The sequence below is a fragment of the Spermophilus citellus genome (assembly GCF_964194105.1).
Source record: "Spermophilus citellus genome assembly, chromosome: 2".
In the NCBI taxonomy this organism is placed as follows: Eukaryota; Metazoa; Chordata; class Mammalia; order Rodentia; family Sciuridae; genus Spermophilus; species Spermophilus citellus.
Genome location: NC_138183.1, coordinates 207,539,890 through 207,558,971, shown reverse-complemented (window position 1 = coordinate 207,558,971; position 19,082 = coordinate 207,539,890). Strand labels below are relative to the sequence as shown.

Below are 19,082 nucleotides of genomic sequence, written 5' to 3'. Positions count from 1 at the left end.
CTGGACTTTAGTTATGGATTTATAGACTATCAGAACTTCAGTGGATTCCAAGTATCCTCCAGTCTGGCCTTCCAATCCAAATTTGACAGATATGAAACCAAGAGGTCGACAGACATACTCAGAGCCATTAAACCATCCAGAGGCCAATTTAGTGCCAAAATTGAAAGTCCCTCCCCTCCAGTTTAATATTCTACCCATGGTTCACATACTGGATATATCATCATGATATGGATCTTCTGTGAGTATTGGCTGATTATTAATTTTTTAAACTTTAAAAAATATTTCCTATATCACTTACATAATTATCATATATAAATGGGGAGAAGTATTTAGTCCTCCAAATTCCTCAAACTGGAACCAACTCTGCTCACATCTTGATTTCCACTTCTAGCCACTAGAACTATGAGAAAATAAGTTTCTGTTGTTTTAAATCATTGGTTGGTGGTAATGCATCCGACAGCCCTCCAAAATGAATATAGGCAGTTTCTGGGAAACCCAACCTAAGCTGGACAAGCAGGCCTTCCTCCCCAGCCTCTGCTTTCAGTACAAACTCAAACTCCACAGGCCAAAAGGGCCCAGGCTCCAACTCTCCAGCTTCACCTACCATATTCCCCCTCCCAGCCACCACAGAGGTCCTGAGATTCACTCACTGGCAGTCTCCTGAAAAGCCCGATCCGTTCACCCTAAAGGATTTTTCATACACTACTGATATGTCTGGAATGTCCAACTTCCTCAGTTCCTGGCAAACTTCAGAACCCAACTAGATTTTCATCTTGTGTGTGATGTTTCCTCTGACTTCTCCATAAAGTCTGGGTGCTCTTTTTCTGGGATCCTATCAAGGTTAAAAATACCTAAAGGCCTCCCAGGGAGAGATGCTGCCATGCAATTGTTGGCTGAAGCAGCCTGGGGCAGGAGTTGGCACCTAGGCCTCAGCTTGGCTTTCTTCTGGCACCAAGATGCCTGAGGAAAGCTGGTGCGAAGAACAAGGGTAAAAGCCAGAGCCAAGAACCAGAGACCTTAGTCCTGTGGCAGTGAATGTATCACCATAGCCATCCAGGCCAAACCCAGCTCCAAACAAAATGCTGCGATAGATCTGACACCTGAAGCTCCAGCACCTCCATGGGAAGGGGAGGCTGGAGCTGGGCTCTGCCCCCCATCTTTCCAAGGTCCTAGAACTCAGCCAGGGAAGGGGGGGGGTTTAGATCCGGGTGGCTAATCTTGTGGAGAGGGGGGTGAAGCTTTTACCATCTACAACTCCAAAGAGACCTTGAAGAAACTTAAAACAGAAGCCTAAATAAATAAATAAATAAATAAATGTAAGAAATGAAAAATGTAATGACGAAGACACTGTTAAATAGGAAAATATACTTAAATATGCAGAAGAACATGATGGGAGATATATATATATATATATATATATATATATATATATATATATATAAGCAAATGATCAGGGAGAGGGAAAGGGAAGGTACTTGGAAATGAGATTGATTTGTGAGATTTACAGTAAAAACTCTTTACCTAAAAAAATAAAAAGACTCAAAAAAGGAAGACAAATTTTTTAAAGTACCATACATTGCATACATTGAGCAAAGGTTTGAAAATCCCTGACCCCAAGCAGCCTGGAACTTGTTACTCTGATTTCCTGGCATTACAACAGAACATCTGGAGAGGATATTAAAGATGACCTGATTGAACCCCTCGCCTTCTGGGATGGGGCTTCTGATATCCGGAAGTGGAGAGACTTCATGATCAGACCACGCAAGATGGCAAGTGGAATCCAGGTGCCTTGCTTACAGTTCAAGGCATTTATCCTGATATAAACTAACATTTCTGAAATTCTGGGGATTGCCTTCTAATCCAGTTTACAAGTGATGCAGGAAAACCTGTTACACTGCTTTGTAGTCTTACCTTATATTTTAAGATGCTTATCTAAATGTGTCTCTCAGCTCTCTTAAAAAGTGTGTTGAGCATTTTTTGAAAAGTAAATAAAAATAATTGAGACTTGTAACTTCACTCTTTTTTGAGAAGTCATTGAATTTTCTTCCTCCTCATTGGTAACCTGCAATCATCAAGTTCAGTAATTCTTGAGTCTCCAAAGATCCTTGAATAAGGAGGACCTACACATGCTGGTAATCCCAGGGACTCCAGAGGCTGAGAGGCAGGAGGATCACAATGATTTGGCAAGACCCTGTCTCACAATAAAAAATAAAAAAGACTGGAGGTGCAGTTTAGTGGTAAAATACCACTGTGTTCAATCCCCATTACCAAAAAATAAAAATAAAAAATAAAGAGATCTGGAAGCTATTTTCCATATTTGCAAAGGCCTGTCAGAAATCATATCTATATTAAAGCTCAAAAACACAATATACTTTTACATAAAAATATCTACATGATTTGCTTAATAACCACACTTACCTCAAAATATAAATGAATTAATACATATTAAGTCCTTACAGTGGACACTTAGTAAATATTAATATTTAGTAACAATGGTGAAGCTATTACCTTCCATTATATTTTGTGTTTATGTATTTGTTTACACATTTATCTGTAAATTCTCCAGAGCAAGAACCACCTCTGAACTCAGCACAGTGATTAGGAAAGTGTTCACCTGCATCTTAACTCAATGATCAGTGTTCAGGGGCTGGTAGGTAGACTCAGCATTGTTGAAAGTGCCAATCCTCCTCCAATTGATGTATTGATTCAGTGTAATCTAAATGGAAGTCCCAGCATGTATTTGTGATATTGACAAGCAAATTTTAAAAATGGATATGAAAATGCAAAGGTACAAGAATAGCCAAGATAATCTGGAGAAAGAAGTACAAAATTGGAGGACATATCTTACCAGATATCACAGAAATTAAGTCAGTGCACTAAAGCCAGTTGAACAGTTTAGGGTTCAAAGAAGTTTCACAAATATATGGAAACTTGATGTATGATAAAGAATGTACTGCAGAGCAATTGGAGGAAAGTGATGTTTTCAATAAATTATGCCAAGACAAATGGTAGCCACAGAGATAAAGGTGACTATTGGCCCCATGCCTCACATCGTACACAGAATAAATTGCACATGGATCATAGAACTGCTTGTGAAAGTAAAACAATATAGTTTTAAAGGTACATAAGATAAAATGTGAATGACCTTGGAAGAGGAAAGATGTTTTTAATAGAACATAAAAAAGCACTGATCATAAAGTACAAGTTATATAAATGGGGTGATATCAAACTTCTGCTCATCAAAAACACCATTAAGAGTGAAAAAATAAGCCACAGTGTGAAAGAAGATATTTGCAATCATATAGGTAGCAATTGATTTCTATCCAAAATATATAAAGAACACTTTCAGATCAAAAAGAAAAATACAAAACACTCAATAGAAAAAAAAAAATATGTGGCCAAAGGCATGAACTTCTTCACAGAAGGTACCTAAATGACCAATAAACATAAAAAGGCTCTCAACCTCATTAGCCAACAGGGAAATAAAAATTAAATACACAATAAAATACTACTGCATATCCACTGGATTAATGAAGTTTGAAAAAGAGTTAACAATATCAAATGTGGCTAATGGGAATTTTCACATGCTGTTGGTGAAATAAACATTAGCAAATTTTGATGGAAAATTCTTTGGCAGTATTTTCTGAAACTGAGCAAACACATATCCTATGACCCAGCAATGCCATTCCTAAATCAGCAGAAATGTGTACCTACATGCACCAGAAGACATTTATAAGAATGTTCATAGTGACATTATTTGTAGTAGCTCCCAGCTGGAAACACTCACATTTTGGCTGTATAGTGGATATATAAATGGTGACATGTGCATATAGCTGAGCCTTACAATAATGAAAATGGACAAATTATTGCTACTCCTAACGTGGAAAAATCTCATAAAACATAATCCCGAATGAAAGAAGACAGACACAAAAGAATACAAATGGTGTGGATACATTTGTATTTATAGAAAGTTCAAAAACAGGCAAAGTAATCTATGGTGCTAGAGGTTAGGGTAGTCAGATGCATGGGAGATGGATGTCAGGCGAGGGGGCTGGAGATGAGGGGTGCTATTGGAAGAGTGGTCATACTCCATTTCTTACTGTGGGTCCAACATGTGATCACTAAGCTATATGATTGTGGACTTTAGATTATTAAAATATGTAAGTTATCTTTTGATAAAAAGATTATTGAACTGTGTTTCTGCATGATGAGTATCCATACCCTGTTATGTTTTGGCACTGCACTTAAAGGGCTTACCATAAACTCCTTTTTCCAGAATGCTGCCCTTCTGCAGGTTCTAGAAAACTAAGGTTGTGCTGTACCTTATTAAGTAAGATGGAGGCTGAACTCAGTGTGGGATTTCAATTCATAACTATCAGTGGTGATGATGTTATTACACGGTATAATTTAAAGGAAGACAGGAGACCCTTCCCTCTGGAGAACTCCATCATTATATGACTTCCTCCTGTAAGACACAATGTACAGCGTGTTCTCACTCCCAGGAACAACCGAGGATGACTGTCTGGCAATAAATAATAGGATCTTCTCTCTAATGACTCCTCCCAAGTGCCTCCCAAGAGAGGCCATTAAGAGATCCAAAAAAGAAAAAAAAAAAAAACCTCAAGAAAAGTGCTTACAAAGAAATAAAAAGGTTATTTGGAGTCATCCTGTGAGCACATACAGGGAACTGGTTAAGAGCAAAGATTTAATATTAGAATCCCAGAGCTACCACTTATTAATGCTGCAACCTCTGGCAAGTTACTTAACCTTCCTGTTTCCTCATTTTGAAAAAGAGGTTAAGGATATTGCCTTTCTCATAGGAATAGAGAGTGGATGAAGCAAATACGTGGCACAATGCCTGGCACTTGTGAAGAAGACAAGAATGGCAAAAGACGATGATGGTGTTGACCATGGTGGTGGTGGCAGTGCTGATGGTAATGCTGGCGATGAGGAAAATGGTGACGACGAAGATGATCATGATAACCATGAGACTCAGCTGGCTGCTTAACTGGAAAAATGAGTTTCCTCAGGGAGGATTGAACCTCCAAAGAAAAACTCTAGAGGGCACCAGTGAAGAACCCCTAGGGAGGATAGCAAAGGAGATAATTGTCCGTGGGGACAGTCCTCACAGGGCCAGGTTGTGGGGAGCTTTGGGTAAGGCCTCATAATAAACTGAATCTACCTGCAGCTCAGGATACTCAGGAGGATCTTCCTGCCCCATCTATCCCCATACAATATATCCTCTCAAAACTTCTTTTCTTGAATACTTTTCACTCAATCTTACTATGTAAAATATTTGACAAATATCTATTTTCCCTATAAACTTGTAAGCTTCTGGAGAGCAGAGACCAAGTCTGTCTTGAGCTCCACGGCATCTTTAGCATCTAGTATATTTCTCAACATGCAGTAAATTCTCAAGAAATACCTATTGGATAAATGAATAAAACAGGGTTCTTTGGGTCTTCAATGCATGGTTTGTCCATTTCTGCTCTGGTTTCTCCCCCAAAGTTCTCATGGGTTTCCTTGTATAATATGCCAACCTCCTTCGTTCTTTTTGTTTTGTGTTCAGTGCTGGGGAAGGAACCCAGGGCCTTGCTTATGCTAGGCAAGCGTAACTACACTGCCAGTCCCATGTTTTTGTTTACTGAGCACCTGCTCTGTGTCATCCCCGTGCTGTGTTCCTGGAAAGAAAAGACAGGGCCTCTGCCCTCTCAGAGCACATAAGCTAATTGCTGGAAGAAAAATTTATATCAAGAGATTCTTTATAGTGTGATGGGTGTTAAGGACACATGAGCAATGACCTCTGGGATCCCAGTAGGGGGAACATCTGAGTCTGTGTAAGTGAGGTAGAGGAGACTTGGAAGAGGAGGTGGCAGGTGAACTGCAAGGTGAGTGGGGAGCAGGAGTTTGCCAGTGGACAGAAAGAGTAAGAGCATGCCAGGCAGATGGAAGGGCAGGGTGGGCTAGCCTCAGTCCTGAAAACCAGAACACATTCTGCATTTTGTAAATTGCGAGCTAGGAAGGAAGGTGTCCTAAGAGCCTGGATTAGAAAGACATGCAGGGAGTAGATGGTCGAAGGCCTCTGATGCCTGGCTAATTAGGTGTGGATACCACCCTGAAGGTGCTGAGGGGTCACTAAAGAGTCTGAGCCAGGGAATGTCATATTCAAACTTGGGACTTAAGGAGAACAGACTGGAGGTTATGTGATTATTGAGTTATGCCCTTGCTCTAAAAGCCACCTCAGTGACAAGGACTCTCTGGCCCATTTTGTTGGTGTGAAGACTGATATTTCATTTCACAGAGGAGCCTGGCCTTAAATCCCCACCCAGGGCAGAGTTCTCCCCATCCTTGGATACACTTGCCATATGGAAACTCCAGCCTCCCCACCATTCCCAAACAGCTTTCTGGGTCCTTCAAGTGACTGTGTGTCAACAATCTAACAAAAACCCAGATGAACTGTCTTTTGTGACTTCTGCATCTTCTATTATGACTATTATGTTTATTAGCTCTTGTCCAGTTCCATCACTCTCTCTACTCTGTGTTTGGGGGTTTCAGAATCAGAACTCTAACCTCAGTAAGGAGGTCCTGAATCAAGTATCAGCTCCATCACCTTAGCAGCCCCTCCCATCCACCTGCTGTGCTTCATGCCACACACCTCAACCACAGTGAACTTCAGCTTCTGCCTCGATTTACAACATGGGGTTATAAAGACTGCTGGAGCATTAAATCAGCCCTATTCAACACAATTTGCAGAGTTCGGGGGGGGGGGGAGCTATAAATCCAATACTCCATTAAGAAATGGGTGCAATTCAGTCCACCGAGCTAGGACCAAGCAGAAGAAGGGTTGTTGTTGGTGGGTTTGCAGATAGGAAAGCAGGAGTAATAGTCCCAGGGGTAAGAGCCAGCTAACAGGCTCTTCATTGAAGGCTGCTGGAAGCTATCCTCCCTGCCATTTGGAGAAAGTTTATCTTTAGTAAGAAAAAATGAGGACAACACACAGAAACATAGCCAAGAAATAAAGCAAGTGTGTATGGTAGGGTGGTAGGGTGGGCTTGTGCTGTTCTCCCAGTGTCTCTCTTCAGCCAGTGCTCTCAGTGTTCAAGAAATGTCTCCCATTCCAAATGAAAGGTCTTGCACATTTAAAATTGCTAGGTCCATTGTCCTACAGTGGAAATAGCTAAAAGACCTGGATTCAAACGTCCCTCTGTTTATTATGTATAACTTTGAATAAGGTACCTACCCTCTCTTTGTCCCAGTTTCTTTACCTATAAATCAGCAATAATATTATTTACCTTGTGTTGTTATTGTGATCACTAGTGAATCTATAATTCATACAAAAAGGTTTGTTAAATCAATAAGATATATTAAAAAATAATTTGGCCTCCTCTATGAAATAAAGATCATAATTATCACCTCATGAACCTGTCAGGAGGATTAGAGAAGATAATGAATGTGAGCACATTGCAACAGCTCAATAAAAGTTAATTCTTTTCCCCATGGGTTCCTTCATCTCAGGATAGCTTAGAGCCAAATGGAAGAGTCCTGAGCTAAACAATCTGTGGATGGGAAAAGGAAGAGTGGTGCTACAGTTTGGATCTTAATTGTTCCCCAAAGGGCCACATGTTGAGACTTGGTCCCCAGACCATGGGACTATTTAGTAGATAGTGGAAGCCTTGGGAGGCGGGGCCTAGTGGGAGGAAGTTAGGTCATTGGGAGCATTGAAGGGGATATTGGGACTCCAAGTCCCTCCTTTCTCTCTTTTCCTTCCCTGCCACCAGGAAGTGAACAGGTCTCCTCTGTCACATGCTCCCACTATGATATATGCTATGTTGTAATAGAGCCAAGCAACCATGGACTTAAACTGTAAGATTAAAACCAACAACAATTTTTAAAAAACACCTTTACAGTTGATTATCTGGGGTATTTTGTTACAGTAACAGAAAGTTGACTAATACAAATAGTAAAAATACGGGGGAAATGGCAATATGTCAGCTAATACAGATAAGGAGCAGAAACTTGAGGGGACCCTGATGACTCCCCTTATTCTGACCATATGATCATGGGGATTGCCAGTCACAGTTCCCCTTCTCCCTCCTAAAACATGAAGCCATAAAAATGACTATGCCCAGAACTGCTCTATTTCCATACCTCATTCCCCTGGGTGTATGACTAATGAAAGTACTTCCCTGAGATGTTTCGGGTTGGAGTCAGAGAGACAAGGGCTTTTCTTTTAGTGACAGAACCAGCTAACAGGCTCTTCATTGAAGGCTGCTGGAAGCTATCCTCCCTGCCATTTGGAGAAAGTTTATCTGTAGTAAGAAAAAATGAGGACAACACACAGAAACACAGCCAAGAAATAAAGAATGGAAGGATCAAGGCAGAGAAGGTGGAAAGGAGGAATGGGAAGGGTAGAGAGGGGAAAAGGTGGAGGGGGCTGGGGATGGACCAAGGAAAACGACTCTTGCTGTGTTCTGTGTTCCTAGATCCATTCATGCCTGAAGCCAGACCCACCCCTGGACTTTCTAAATACAGGAATTAATGCATTCCATTCTTTGTTTTAGTTAGTTAGACTGTGTTCCTGTCTTTTGGAGTAAAAAGAGTCCTGAATAATTTGAAGCAAATAATTCTGCCTGAACTATAAGAGTCATCACCAGGCCCAGGAAACCATACTCACCACTAAACTGAAGAGACTGAGCTGGGGTGGCAGCTGGTATGCAACATCATTGGATTGATAGGTTGTTGATTTCAAAACTATGTAACTGAATGTCAGTTTTAGAAATGACTCTAAGGTTTGACTGAGGCTCTGTCCTAACTTCTGATCTGCTCAACATTCTAATCAACTCCTTAGATAAAGATTTATCAGTCCTGCTTATAAAAATTGTGGATAATCCAAAATTGGTTATGTAGGTAAGACACTCATTGACAGAAGTCAATGGATATATGACAGCTACAGGGATGAACCAAATTATATATCAGATTAAGTCTAATGGGGGAATCATGTTAAATGTTACATCCAAGAACAGCTACACCAGTGTAGGTTAATGTGTTAATCAGTTTGGTGTTACTATAACAAAATACCTGAGGCAGTTATTTTACAAAGAGAAAAGGATTCTTTTGACTCATGTTTTTGGAAGTTCAGTCCAAGATTGGGCAGCTCCACAGTTTGGGGACTCTTGTGAATGCAACAAATTACAGCAGGAACAAACCACTTACATCTTGAGTCAGGAAGTAGAGAGCGACTAAGAGACTAGAGTCCCACACTCCTTTTTGAGGGCACCACCCCCAGTAAACTAGGGACCTACTATAAGGCCCACCCTCCTAAAGGTCCATAGCACATTCCAACAGTACACCCCAGGGACCATGCCTTTAACACATGGATCTTCGTGGGACACTATTCATATCCCTCCATAGCAGTTAAGGAGGGCATCAGGCCTTTATAGCAAATAGCAAGAATTTGAGTTGGCTGCAAACTAAGTGCAATTCCAAAGAACAACATGTTGGCCAAAATAGCAAGCACAAAACCTGGCAAGCTTAACACAACACAGGGTCCAGGACGGGACCTCATCAGTGCACATCTGGATTGTGAAGTACAGGGAACAAGAAACAGTATCCTACAAGGGAATCGTTGAAGAAAAGGGGATTTTAGTCAGAAGAGAAGCCCCAATATCTGTTTACCCACAAATACCTCAAGGGCTGACCTATGGCCAGAGGGGAACTTATTTTGTTTGACTCCCAGGGTCAGAACCTGGACACAGGTGTGGAAGGTCCAGGGGAGGCAGGCTTCAGCATCAGAGAAGCACCATGAGGTCAGCTCTGGCCCCATCTTTGCTAGTCTATGAGTGTCACCACCTGCTAAGGTGACAGAATGCAGAAATCATGCTGGCGTTGGGGCATTCCGGGGGTCACTGTACAGGTGTCCCTCAGTAATGGAACAGGGCAGTGATAGGATCAGGTGCAAAAGTATGTGTGGCTTGGGAGACTGGGACTGGAGCTGGGACAGGAGGTGATGGGAAGCATGCTCATAGAAAAGGGAACATCTGTGGGTGTGGCGGTACGTGCCCGTAATCCTTGAGATCTGGGAGGTTGAGGCAGGAAGCTCACAATTTCAAGGCCAGCCTCAGCAACTTAGGCCCTAAGCAACTTAGTGAGGCCTTGTCTCAAAATTAAATAAATAAGGGCTGGGGATGTAGCAAGCACCCCTGGGTTCAATCCCCTGCCCCCAAAAAGGAATGGCTTTTGGCCACCTTCTCTTCGAGTCTCACCATGTTGCCGTAAAAGAAAAAAAAATGCAGATTCCTGGAGTCTAGCCCTTTGTTAGGGCCCCGGGAACTTTGGCTTGTTGGTTTAAATTCTCCAAGTGATTCTAAGGCATAGCTAGGTTTGGCATGCACAGCAAGTGGTGCCAGGGAAATTCACTTTGGTAATCTGTATATGGGCTTGAGGAGTCACTCTGCCCTGCTCTTCTATGTACTCAAGGCTCATGTGGATTAAGCCCTATTTAGGTTTTCCTAAACTTCTCATGGCAGTTTTGAATATCCTGTGAAAGTTAGGAGCCTTGTCCATGTAGGGCACGCATCTCACTCCTCGCTCTGTCCTATCTGAGCCTCATCTCTAGCCCAGGCAAAACTATTTTGTAGAAATGGTACATTTTATATCAGCAGGAGCTGGGTGGCATCACCAAGAGCTTGTATGTGATGTGGTCAGCTCCCCAACACCACCCTGCTTCAAGAGAAGTGCATTTGGCATAATCAAACACAAATGCGCAAAGCTTGAGAGGGCTGGGGAGACTGGAAGAAACACTTTAAATCTTTAAACACTTTAAACCTGGGAGTCATTTAAAGTCAATGGCCTCCCCACTCCACTCAATGCATGGATATGCCTAAGAGAGCATGTGGCAGGCCCTCAGTCCCCTCATCCACCATACAGTGAGGACTTTGTAAGTGGAAGTCAGTGTTTAAGGGGGAGAAAACCAATGGTTTTATCTGCTCTTCAACTGAAGAAAAATGGATCTCTTCCAATGCTGCAGGAAAAATAGAAGTGTTGGACTTATTGAGAAATGTCAATTTGTTTCTATTCCTAACAAAAATATCTGGGGTGGGAGTGGGGGGATGCTGCATAAACCAGTCCAGATTGAAACTGGTATCTGTGTTATATTTGATGTACAATTTCAAAAGATCTTTAAGGAATAATTTGGACTTACATGATTTTCACTTTTGGGGTGCCTCTTGAATTTAACCCTCAAGGAGGACGGTACTTCACAGAACTCAAGTTATTTCTTTTTCATTCTGCATGTCTACCCAAGCGGCTTTCTTTTTCTTTCCCTTTTCTCTTCTCACACCACCCCCTTGCTCCCTTGCTTGATGCACTCCTTCCCCCACTCTGTTCTTTCTTTGCTGATCCCTCCTTTATTGAGGAGAGAGTTACGACAGAATAGGCCACCTATACACCCTTGTGTAAACACACATGCTTACACACACATACTTATGCATAGACACAAGCTTGCACATGTACACACACACACACACACACATGCTTGCACATACACACCCAAGGACCCCTTCCTCTACCAACTCATTTAGTAAAATACCAGCTCACATGCTGTGGAGAGGACCCATTCAGAAGACATTTTACAGGATGACAGAAAATGAAATATTGTGTTTTCATAAGACAGGCATAAAAATGTAACAGAAATAGGTGATTGCCTCCCCGAATACGTTTTTCCCTTCATCTTTTTGAAAAATATGTCCCTCCCTCACGTTTTAGCTCTGCATGTAGCTGCCTGGCTTAAAGCTGTTTTTTACCAGCATCCCTTGCAGCTAGATGCAGCTGCATGACTAATGAGGAGTGCCTTTAGAAGGGCTGGGTGAAATTTCTGGGTCGTATCATTAAAAGAAGGTGTTTGTTTTCTACTTCTATCCCTCTCTTTTCTCCACATGCCGACTAAAACTCAGATATAGTGGCAGTGAGCTGATTATAACTATCCCAAGATAGTGCTGACCAACAGAAATACGCTCAGGCCAGGTGAAATGAATTTTAATAGGTATCCAATAGAAATAAATGTAAAACAGGAAAAATTAATTTTAGCAATATATTTAATTTAACCTAGTGTACACAATAATCATTTCAACATGAAATCCATATAAAAAATATTGAGAAGTTTGTCATCTTTTAATACTAACTGTTTAATAACAGAGGACATCTCAAGTCAGACCTGCCTCGTGCCAAGTATGTCATGGTCATGCTTGACCATTGGCTAGTGGCTACCTCTTTGACAGATGTGTTAGAAGATGGCAAAGCAAGAGAATGGAAGGAACCTGGGGTTCTGAACGACCTTGGAGAGCAACACTTCCCATCATATTGCATCTCCAGCTTACCTCTTGTTTAAAACCCTGTATCTGGGGATCTCTTTGTAACATGAGGTTTGCCTGCACCAGGAACATGGTAAGGGGATTTTTGTCCCACAGGAGTTGATCTTGACCCACATCTGACATTCTGTATGGAAGGCAAATAGAGGGTGTGGCAGGAAAAGGCCCTTGATGTTAGCCCAGGTTTGTGGACAAATCAGCAATTACTGCCCCTTGTTCGGGCCCAGTTACCTGTCACCCAACAACTTACCTGTGTATGGGAAAGTACCCAGGTTTTAAACCTTGAAAAACATCAATTAATGTGTCTTCATTTTTTTTCATATTTTGAATTTTTTTCATTTCATGAATCTCAGAGCAATAAACAATCTCTACAACCATTATGCATATGTATGCATATTTTATCCTTATTATAAATTTGAACTAAATATTTACTAAAAGGGATAAGGATTAAAAATTAAAATGACATAATAAAAAAAAGAAGAGAATGTTTTAAGAAGAGAGGAGGAGTGACATTATGCTCTTGTCAGCAGTACTTTAAAGAAAAACACGATATCAGAAAGAGTTTATTGAAAGACCTCACCCAGGTTCAATTTGTCAGATCCTATATATATGTTCTGTTCAAACTTACAGTTTTACAGGCATAGTGGTATAACTTCTGCATGTGAAAAGAAAGCAATAATCAAATCAGGCTCTGTTCCCTATCCAATTTGTTTCTGTTTCCCTACAAACAAGAGGAGTTGGCGGAAAGACTGACAAGGTTCTTCATGTTTCTAAATTAATCCTCTGGTTTATGGGGAAAGGCAATACTGAAGCCTATAAAAAGAAAAAAGCAAATGTAAATAAGGATCCATCTCTTTATTACTTCGGGTCCTGTGATATGTCAGTTATTATCTTGATTTGTTGGTCCTGTTCTCTCCTTTGAGGAAGACTCACCATCCAGAAGACTGAGCAAATGCATTCTACTCCCAACTCATGTTATTGAATGAGCCCAGATGACTGATTACTTGCCCAGACTTATGAGTCACATTAGACCTGACAGTGTATCCTGACTCCACTGATTGTTAGCTGTGTGACCCTTGGGAAGGAACTAGACCTCTCTGAGACTCAGTCTTCTCATCTGTAAAATAATAATAATAAGTTGCCCCGAAGTATCATAAGGAACAAGAGAGCTGAATAGAAAGAACTTAACACAATGTCTTATCCAGTGCTTTGCAGCTGAGTGTTTTCCTATTTCCAAAATAATTAGTCATCATAGGATCATAAGATGAGATAATTATTTTGGAAACAGAAAAATTATAAATGTATTTGTATATATATGTACACACACACACACACACACATATATATGATATGGATATATAATGTTTACTTATTTACACTTACTATGTGACTACTATGTTACAAATCATTTAAACTTGGATTATTTCCAGTTCTTACAGCAATGCTGGGGGTGGGGAACTGGTGGGCCAAATACCCTCATTTTACAGATGGAGAGATTGTAGCTCAGAGAGGTGAAGTGGCTTTCCTGAACACACACAGTGAATATGTGACTGAGCACAAATTGAAACTGACTCATCCAAACATTAAATCTTGTGCTCTTTACACCAGGCTGAGATGGCTACTCCTACAGGCACTGTGTCCCACAGTGAGACAAAGAAGAGAAAGCAAGGCAACCTCGGAGGTCTCCAAACCTCCCTATTTTGAATAAATCCCCCAATTATGCTTGAAGTTAGACCAGCTTTTGAAAACTCAACTGCACATTCTTTTCCCATCAAGTTCCTTGAAATTTCCCTTTAAAGAGCATCTAGGAAAAGCCATTCTCATTAGCCAGGGTCTGACTTTATTTTCCTAATAAACAGAACTTTGGTTAGACAAAAGGGCCTCTTTTATTTTCAATCAATTCTTGAATGTTTCAGCTGATTTTCTTCTATTTGGCTTGAAATAGTGATCTGGGAAAGGCTGGTCCTGCAAATTGTCCTCCTATAAGGGAAGCCCCTTGAGGATCCTCAACTTGTTATTTTTAATCACTGTAATCTCCTTTCAAAGGAGGCCCTGGTCAGAAACAGAGCAGGCCTTTCAGAGCTTTCTAAAGCACAATTATTGCTGGAGGTGGTGGTTGGTGGTAGGGGGAAGAGCGAGGGAGGGAGGGGGAGAGAGAAGTGGTGGGGGAGAAAAGGAAGTCAATATAATACTAACAACTAACTAAAAGGCTGAATAACAATCTCAACTGGGCCCAGGCTGTGGGGAAGAAACCTCATGATTCAATTTTTTAAAAAATGACCATTTTATTCCAGTTCAGAATACCTAACAGCAGTACTCACATCAGGGTTATTACTTGGGGATGAACTGGAATACAGAAGAAAAGAAGTTATTGATTCCCAAGGATTGTAAGGGATCCTAATTCAGGAAAAATATACTAAAGTAAATAGAAAAGCAGGGGAATGTGAACTTCCACAACTCTAAGGCAATCCAATGAGCTAAGTGCATTAGGTTTACTTTCAACATAATTATTCTAAGAAAGACTAAGCCCACAGAAAATGTCGCAAACTAGGTCAGTGCCCTTTCTTCGTAACTTTGAGTGGCAGAACAAGATTTTTTTAGTTGCAGAATATTTACACAGGAGACCTTAACATGGTTTCTGAAAGATCTTTCCTTCAAGATCTCTTAGCCACAAGAAAGGAGGAAAGATTATCACCTTACCTACAACCTCTTTGCTCTCCCTTGGAGCTGGATCAGTTTCCAAAAACCTAATGATTTAGGCTGGAAAGTCCAGGGCCCTCCCCTTCCAATTGCAGTTCCTCCCAGTTGGGCCTGGGGAAAGTTCTCTGGTCTTGTCAGTATGGGATTGCTGGAACCACTGATCCAACACTCAGGCAAACATGAAGCATTAGTGTGGGAAGAGATGCCAGGAGGACACTTGGCCAGAGTCCCAGACTGACCTAAATCATACCACTCAAAATCTTCCTGGACTTAAATTAGGAACAGTCTTTGACAGGCTCCTAGCATGGAGAAATCAAATCTTCACACATCCAATTAGTTCATGAGGACCCAGATAATGGCCATTCATTGGTAGATTGACTTGGAGTAGTACTAAGGAAGACTATTCTCTCTCTCTCTCTCTCTCTCTCTCTCTCTCTCTCTCTCACACACACACACACACACACACACACACACACACACACCCCTCTGACCAGGCACATAGCTTATTAAACCAGTAAAGCCCTCAATCCAATTTGAACTAAAGTGTATCAGGGACCGTTGTCTCTCTGACACTGGCCTTGGTAAGCTCATTTACTCTCTACAACCACCCAGAGAAGTTAGGTAAACGGCTATTTTTACAGCTGGGAAATGGGCTCGGAGAAATTAAATTACTTGCACAGGTCATACAAGTGCTAAAACCTCCCCGCCCCCGCCCCCCCCCCCATCAATTGTCTGTCTCCCTCTTTGCTTGCCTGTTGGAGCTGGGTCAGTTCCCTAGTGAACTCTGCCCCTGGGTTTGGGGGAAGACAGGAGAGGCCTTTGAGATTACCGCCGCTTCTCTCCTGTAGGCTGAGAGAACTGACTACCTCCCGCCTCTGCCCGGTGATTGTCCCCCTAGACGCCACTGTAACCCGCACGCTCCCTTCCCGGATGAGCGGATGCGCGCGGTGCTCTCCACACATCTTTCTTCTTGGGGTACTAAGATCCTCGGGAACAAGGCCCTTGAGGGCTCGGTGCCGAGGGCGCCTAGAGCCGACCCAGTATCTCCGAAAGTCAGTCGGGTACGCGAAACGGGGACAAGGGCAACGCGTTCTGGAAAGGGTGGCCCCTGGTTCTGTCCTGCGCTGCGCGTAGATGACCGGGTGTCTGCTGACATGGTCCCAAACTTTCTCTCTTGTTGCTCCCCCTTCTTTCTCCCGAGGCTCCAGGGACCCTGGAAGGCGGGAATGGAAGGGATATGACTAGGAACCCATTTGTCCCTCAGGTGCCCCAATGACCCGTTCTTCTCTGCTGGGTACCGGAGTTGACTTATGAGGGGGCGGAGTTGAGGGGACTCGCGCCCTGGCGGGACACCAGGTAAGGCTTAGCAGGCTTCCTTCCCTGACTGATGTCCTGTGTCCCACCCTAAAAGCAGCAGCTGCAGCGGGGGAAGAGGTGTTTGGGGAGACGTTTAGCTGAGGAGGGAGGCAGTGGGCGCTGGGAATGGAGTTAAGGGTCTTGGGGCCGATGCCAGTCCAGCTGCCTATCCTACCCTGGAGATGCTCACCTGTTTGGACACCCTCCCCCCTGTGCTCCGGAAAACCTGTTCTTAGCTGATCAGCGTAGGTGCGACATCTCGGTGGCGCCGAGCCTCCCTGCTGCAGGAGACAAAGTCCCACAGCCTCCAGGGAGCAGGCCTCGACTATAAGCTATCGAGGCTCCCCCCTTTTTTTATCGATTTCCCCTCCCGTTGGGAGCTATTCTGGGTTCTTTGGGGACCCGTTCTCACTGGGAACCCGTCCTGGAAATCCAAGGTCCTTTCTATCGCTTGGGACCAGGGAAGAATAATCTGGGCATCTTCGTAGGGACCCTTTCGAAGAGCTTCAGGCTTCTTCCCTTCTCCTCGCGCCCTGGGACGGGTTAGTGAGAGCCGGAGTCTCTTCTCCGGAACAGACCTATCCAGGGAAGCCCAGTGACCCTCCTGCTCTGAGGGGGTCTGCTAGAAACTGGTACCCTTTCTTTAAGGAATGGAAGCGGAAAATGCTGCCTTGCTTGTGACTCCACTGAGAGAAGACAGGGTCCCCTCCTCTCCAGAGACCGATCTGGAAAAAGTCGAGTCTACTTCCCTCCTGACGACCGCCAGGGTTGGAGCGGGGCTCCCTCTCAGTCAGGCCGGTGTGACGCGTGGCTCAGCTACAGCCCCTGCCTGGGAAACGCGCCCTTGGGATCCAGGCTGCTTTGCCGGGCTGCGACCCCCGCGACGGCCCCGGACGGTTGGCTAGCAATTCGCGCAGAGCGCTCGGCTCAATGGGCTGAGGGCAGCCAAGGCAGAAGGGCCCGTGCGGGGCCGCGCCGGCACTGTGCGCCCAGGGACTGCGCGCCCTCCTCTGGCACCGAGCGATCGGTGCCCTCCAGGGGCCAGGTCCCATACACTCAACGCCACGCCAGGCCACTTACCGCGGTAGCTGCTTCCTGGCTTGTAGAAGTCGGGGTCACCCTCCACGCGGAGGCTGAACTCGGTGTAACCTTCGCGCCGTGTGCCCTGGGCACGCAAGATGCGGCTGCAGTAGCCCTCCGACTTGGCCACTTTGTCCAGGGTCTCGTCGGAGAAGGCCAGCGCCAAGGCCAGGGGCAGAGCCAGGGCCAGCAGTGCCGGACTCTGGCTTAGCCTCAGGGGCGCAGGAGGCAGCCTCATCCTCGCGGGTCCCCAACTTTGTGCTGCTGTCGCCGGCTCTCACCAAGCGACTGCTGGCTGAAGTGGTCCCGGCAGAAGCGATACCTGGAAGAGCCCAGGCGGAGGAAAGGAGCTCTGAGCAGCTCTGGCGACTCGGAGACTGTGCCTGCCTCGGTTTGGCGGCTGCCGAGCTGCGCTGCGCTGAGCTGAGCAGAGCGAGCCAGCAGCGCGAGGAGGAGAGGGCGGCGGCGAAGGAGCGGGAGGAGGGAGGGCTGATTTTGCCCAGATCCCCCAACGCAGCGCTGTTTTGTTTCCGAGCCGGCGATTAGCGGAGCGGGGGTGTTTATTTTGCGACACTGGATTCCCAGGGTCTGGAGGGGAAATCATAGGCGACTGGGACACTGCGGGCTCTGTCCCACCACCAGAGAGGCTGCTGCCCCAACCCCCGACTGCACTCTGGGACCCGTGGACCACCGCGCTCCGAGGAGGGAAAGCCTGAGAACTAACTTTCGTTGCACACCTACTTTGCACACCTACTATGCTGAGCGGTGTCAGCTCACGGTCTCCACTCTCACCGCACACAATGAACAAACGCTACATTACTTTCACTCATTTTATAGACAAGCAGATGGAGGTAGACAGGGTTAGAAGCGTGAGTCTCTGGCTCCATCGCGCTTCCCATAGGCATATTGGAACAGGTCGGACTGGAAGATGAGAAAGGAGCCAGAGAACTTATCCTCTGAGCTCAGCAGGCACAGTGTCTAGGGCCACAATTCGTTTAGAGATCTATGCTTTTTCTTTAAAAACAGTAGAGAAAAACATTTAGGTTGAAGAAAATGTTTATATATATATATATATATATATTCATTTTTATACCCAAACAGCCAAAATATGTTTAATATTGTTTTGTGAAGAATGGAACCTTCTAATACGAAAGTGCCTAAGGACTAGGAAGGTCCTCATCCAGATCTGGAAAGGAGTTTTGAAAGAGTCAAAGAAGAGCTTGTGTGTTCTTGGCTTAGATTTTAGTTCAAGTTTGCTGTACCCAGGAACAGGTGTTTGGAGATGTGCTGAGTCTGAAAATTCACTGGGCACAGCCCTACAAAACAACCAGAGGGTTGGAGGGAAGAAGAACCCAGGCAGGAAGCTCTCCCAGTGTCTCCCTGGGGAGAGACCTGAGTCAAGCCTAGGTCCTGCCAATCCAGAGCAGGGAGGTGGGGTGAGAATGGGGACAGATGCTACTATACCCTTCCTGGGGTAGTGCACTAAAATTCAACGAAATTCCTTATATGAAACAGTTGACCTTCAGCACTCCCCTCCTTGGGGACACGTTTTGCCTCCTACCTCTCCTCAGTGCACATAAG

At 44.0% G+C, this 19,082-nt stretch overlaps 1 protein-coding gene across 1 annotated transcript in view; it reads right to left on the bottom strand.

Annotated features, from left to right (window-relative positions):
• SPON1 (spondin 1) overlaps window positions 1-18,052 on the bottom strand; it is a 279,589-nt gene extending 261,537 nt beyond the window's left edge. The window contains exon 1 of the mRNA XM_081279190.1: window positions 17,502-18,052. Coding sequence (XP_081135316.1) covers window positions 17,502-17,739 — 238 coding nt within the window. The 5' untranslated portion in view covers window positions 17,740-18,052. The remainder of the gene's footprint in view (window positions 1-17,501) is intronic.
• Between the last annotated feature and the right edge of the window lie 1,030 nt (window positions 18,053-19,082).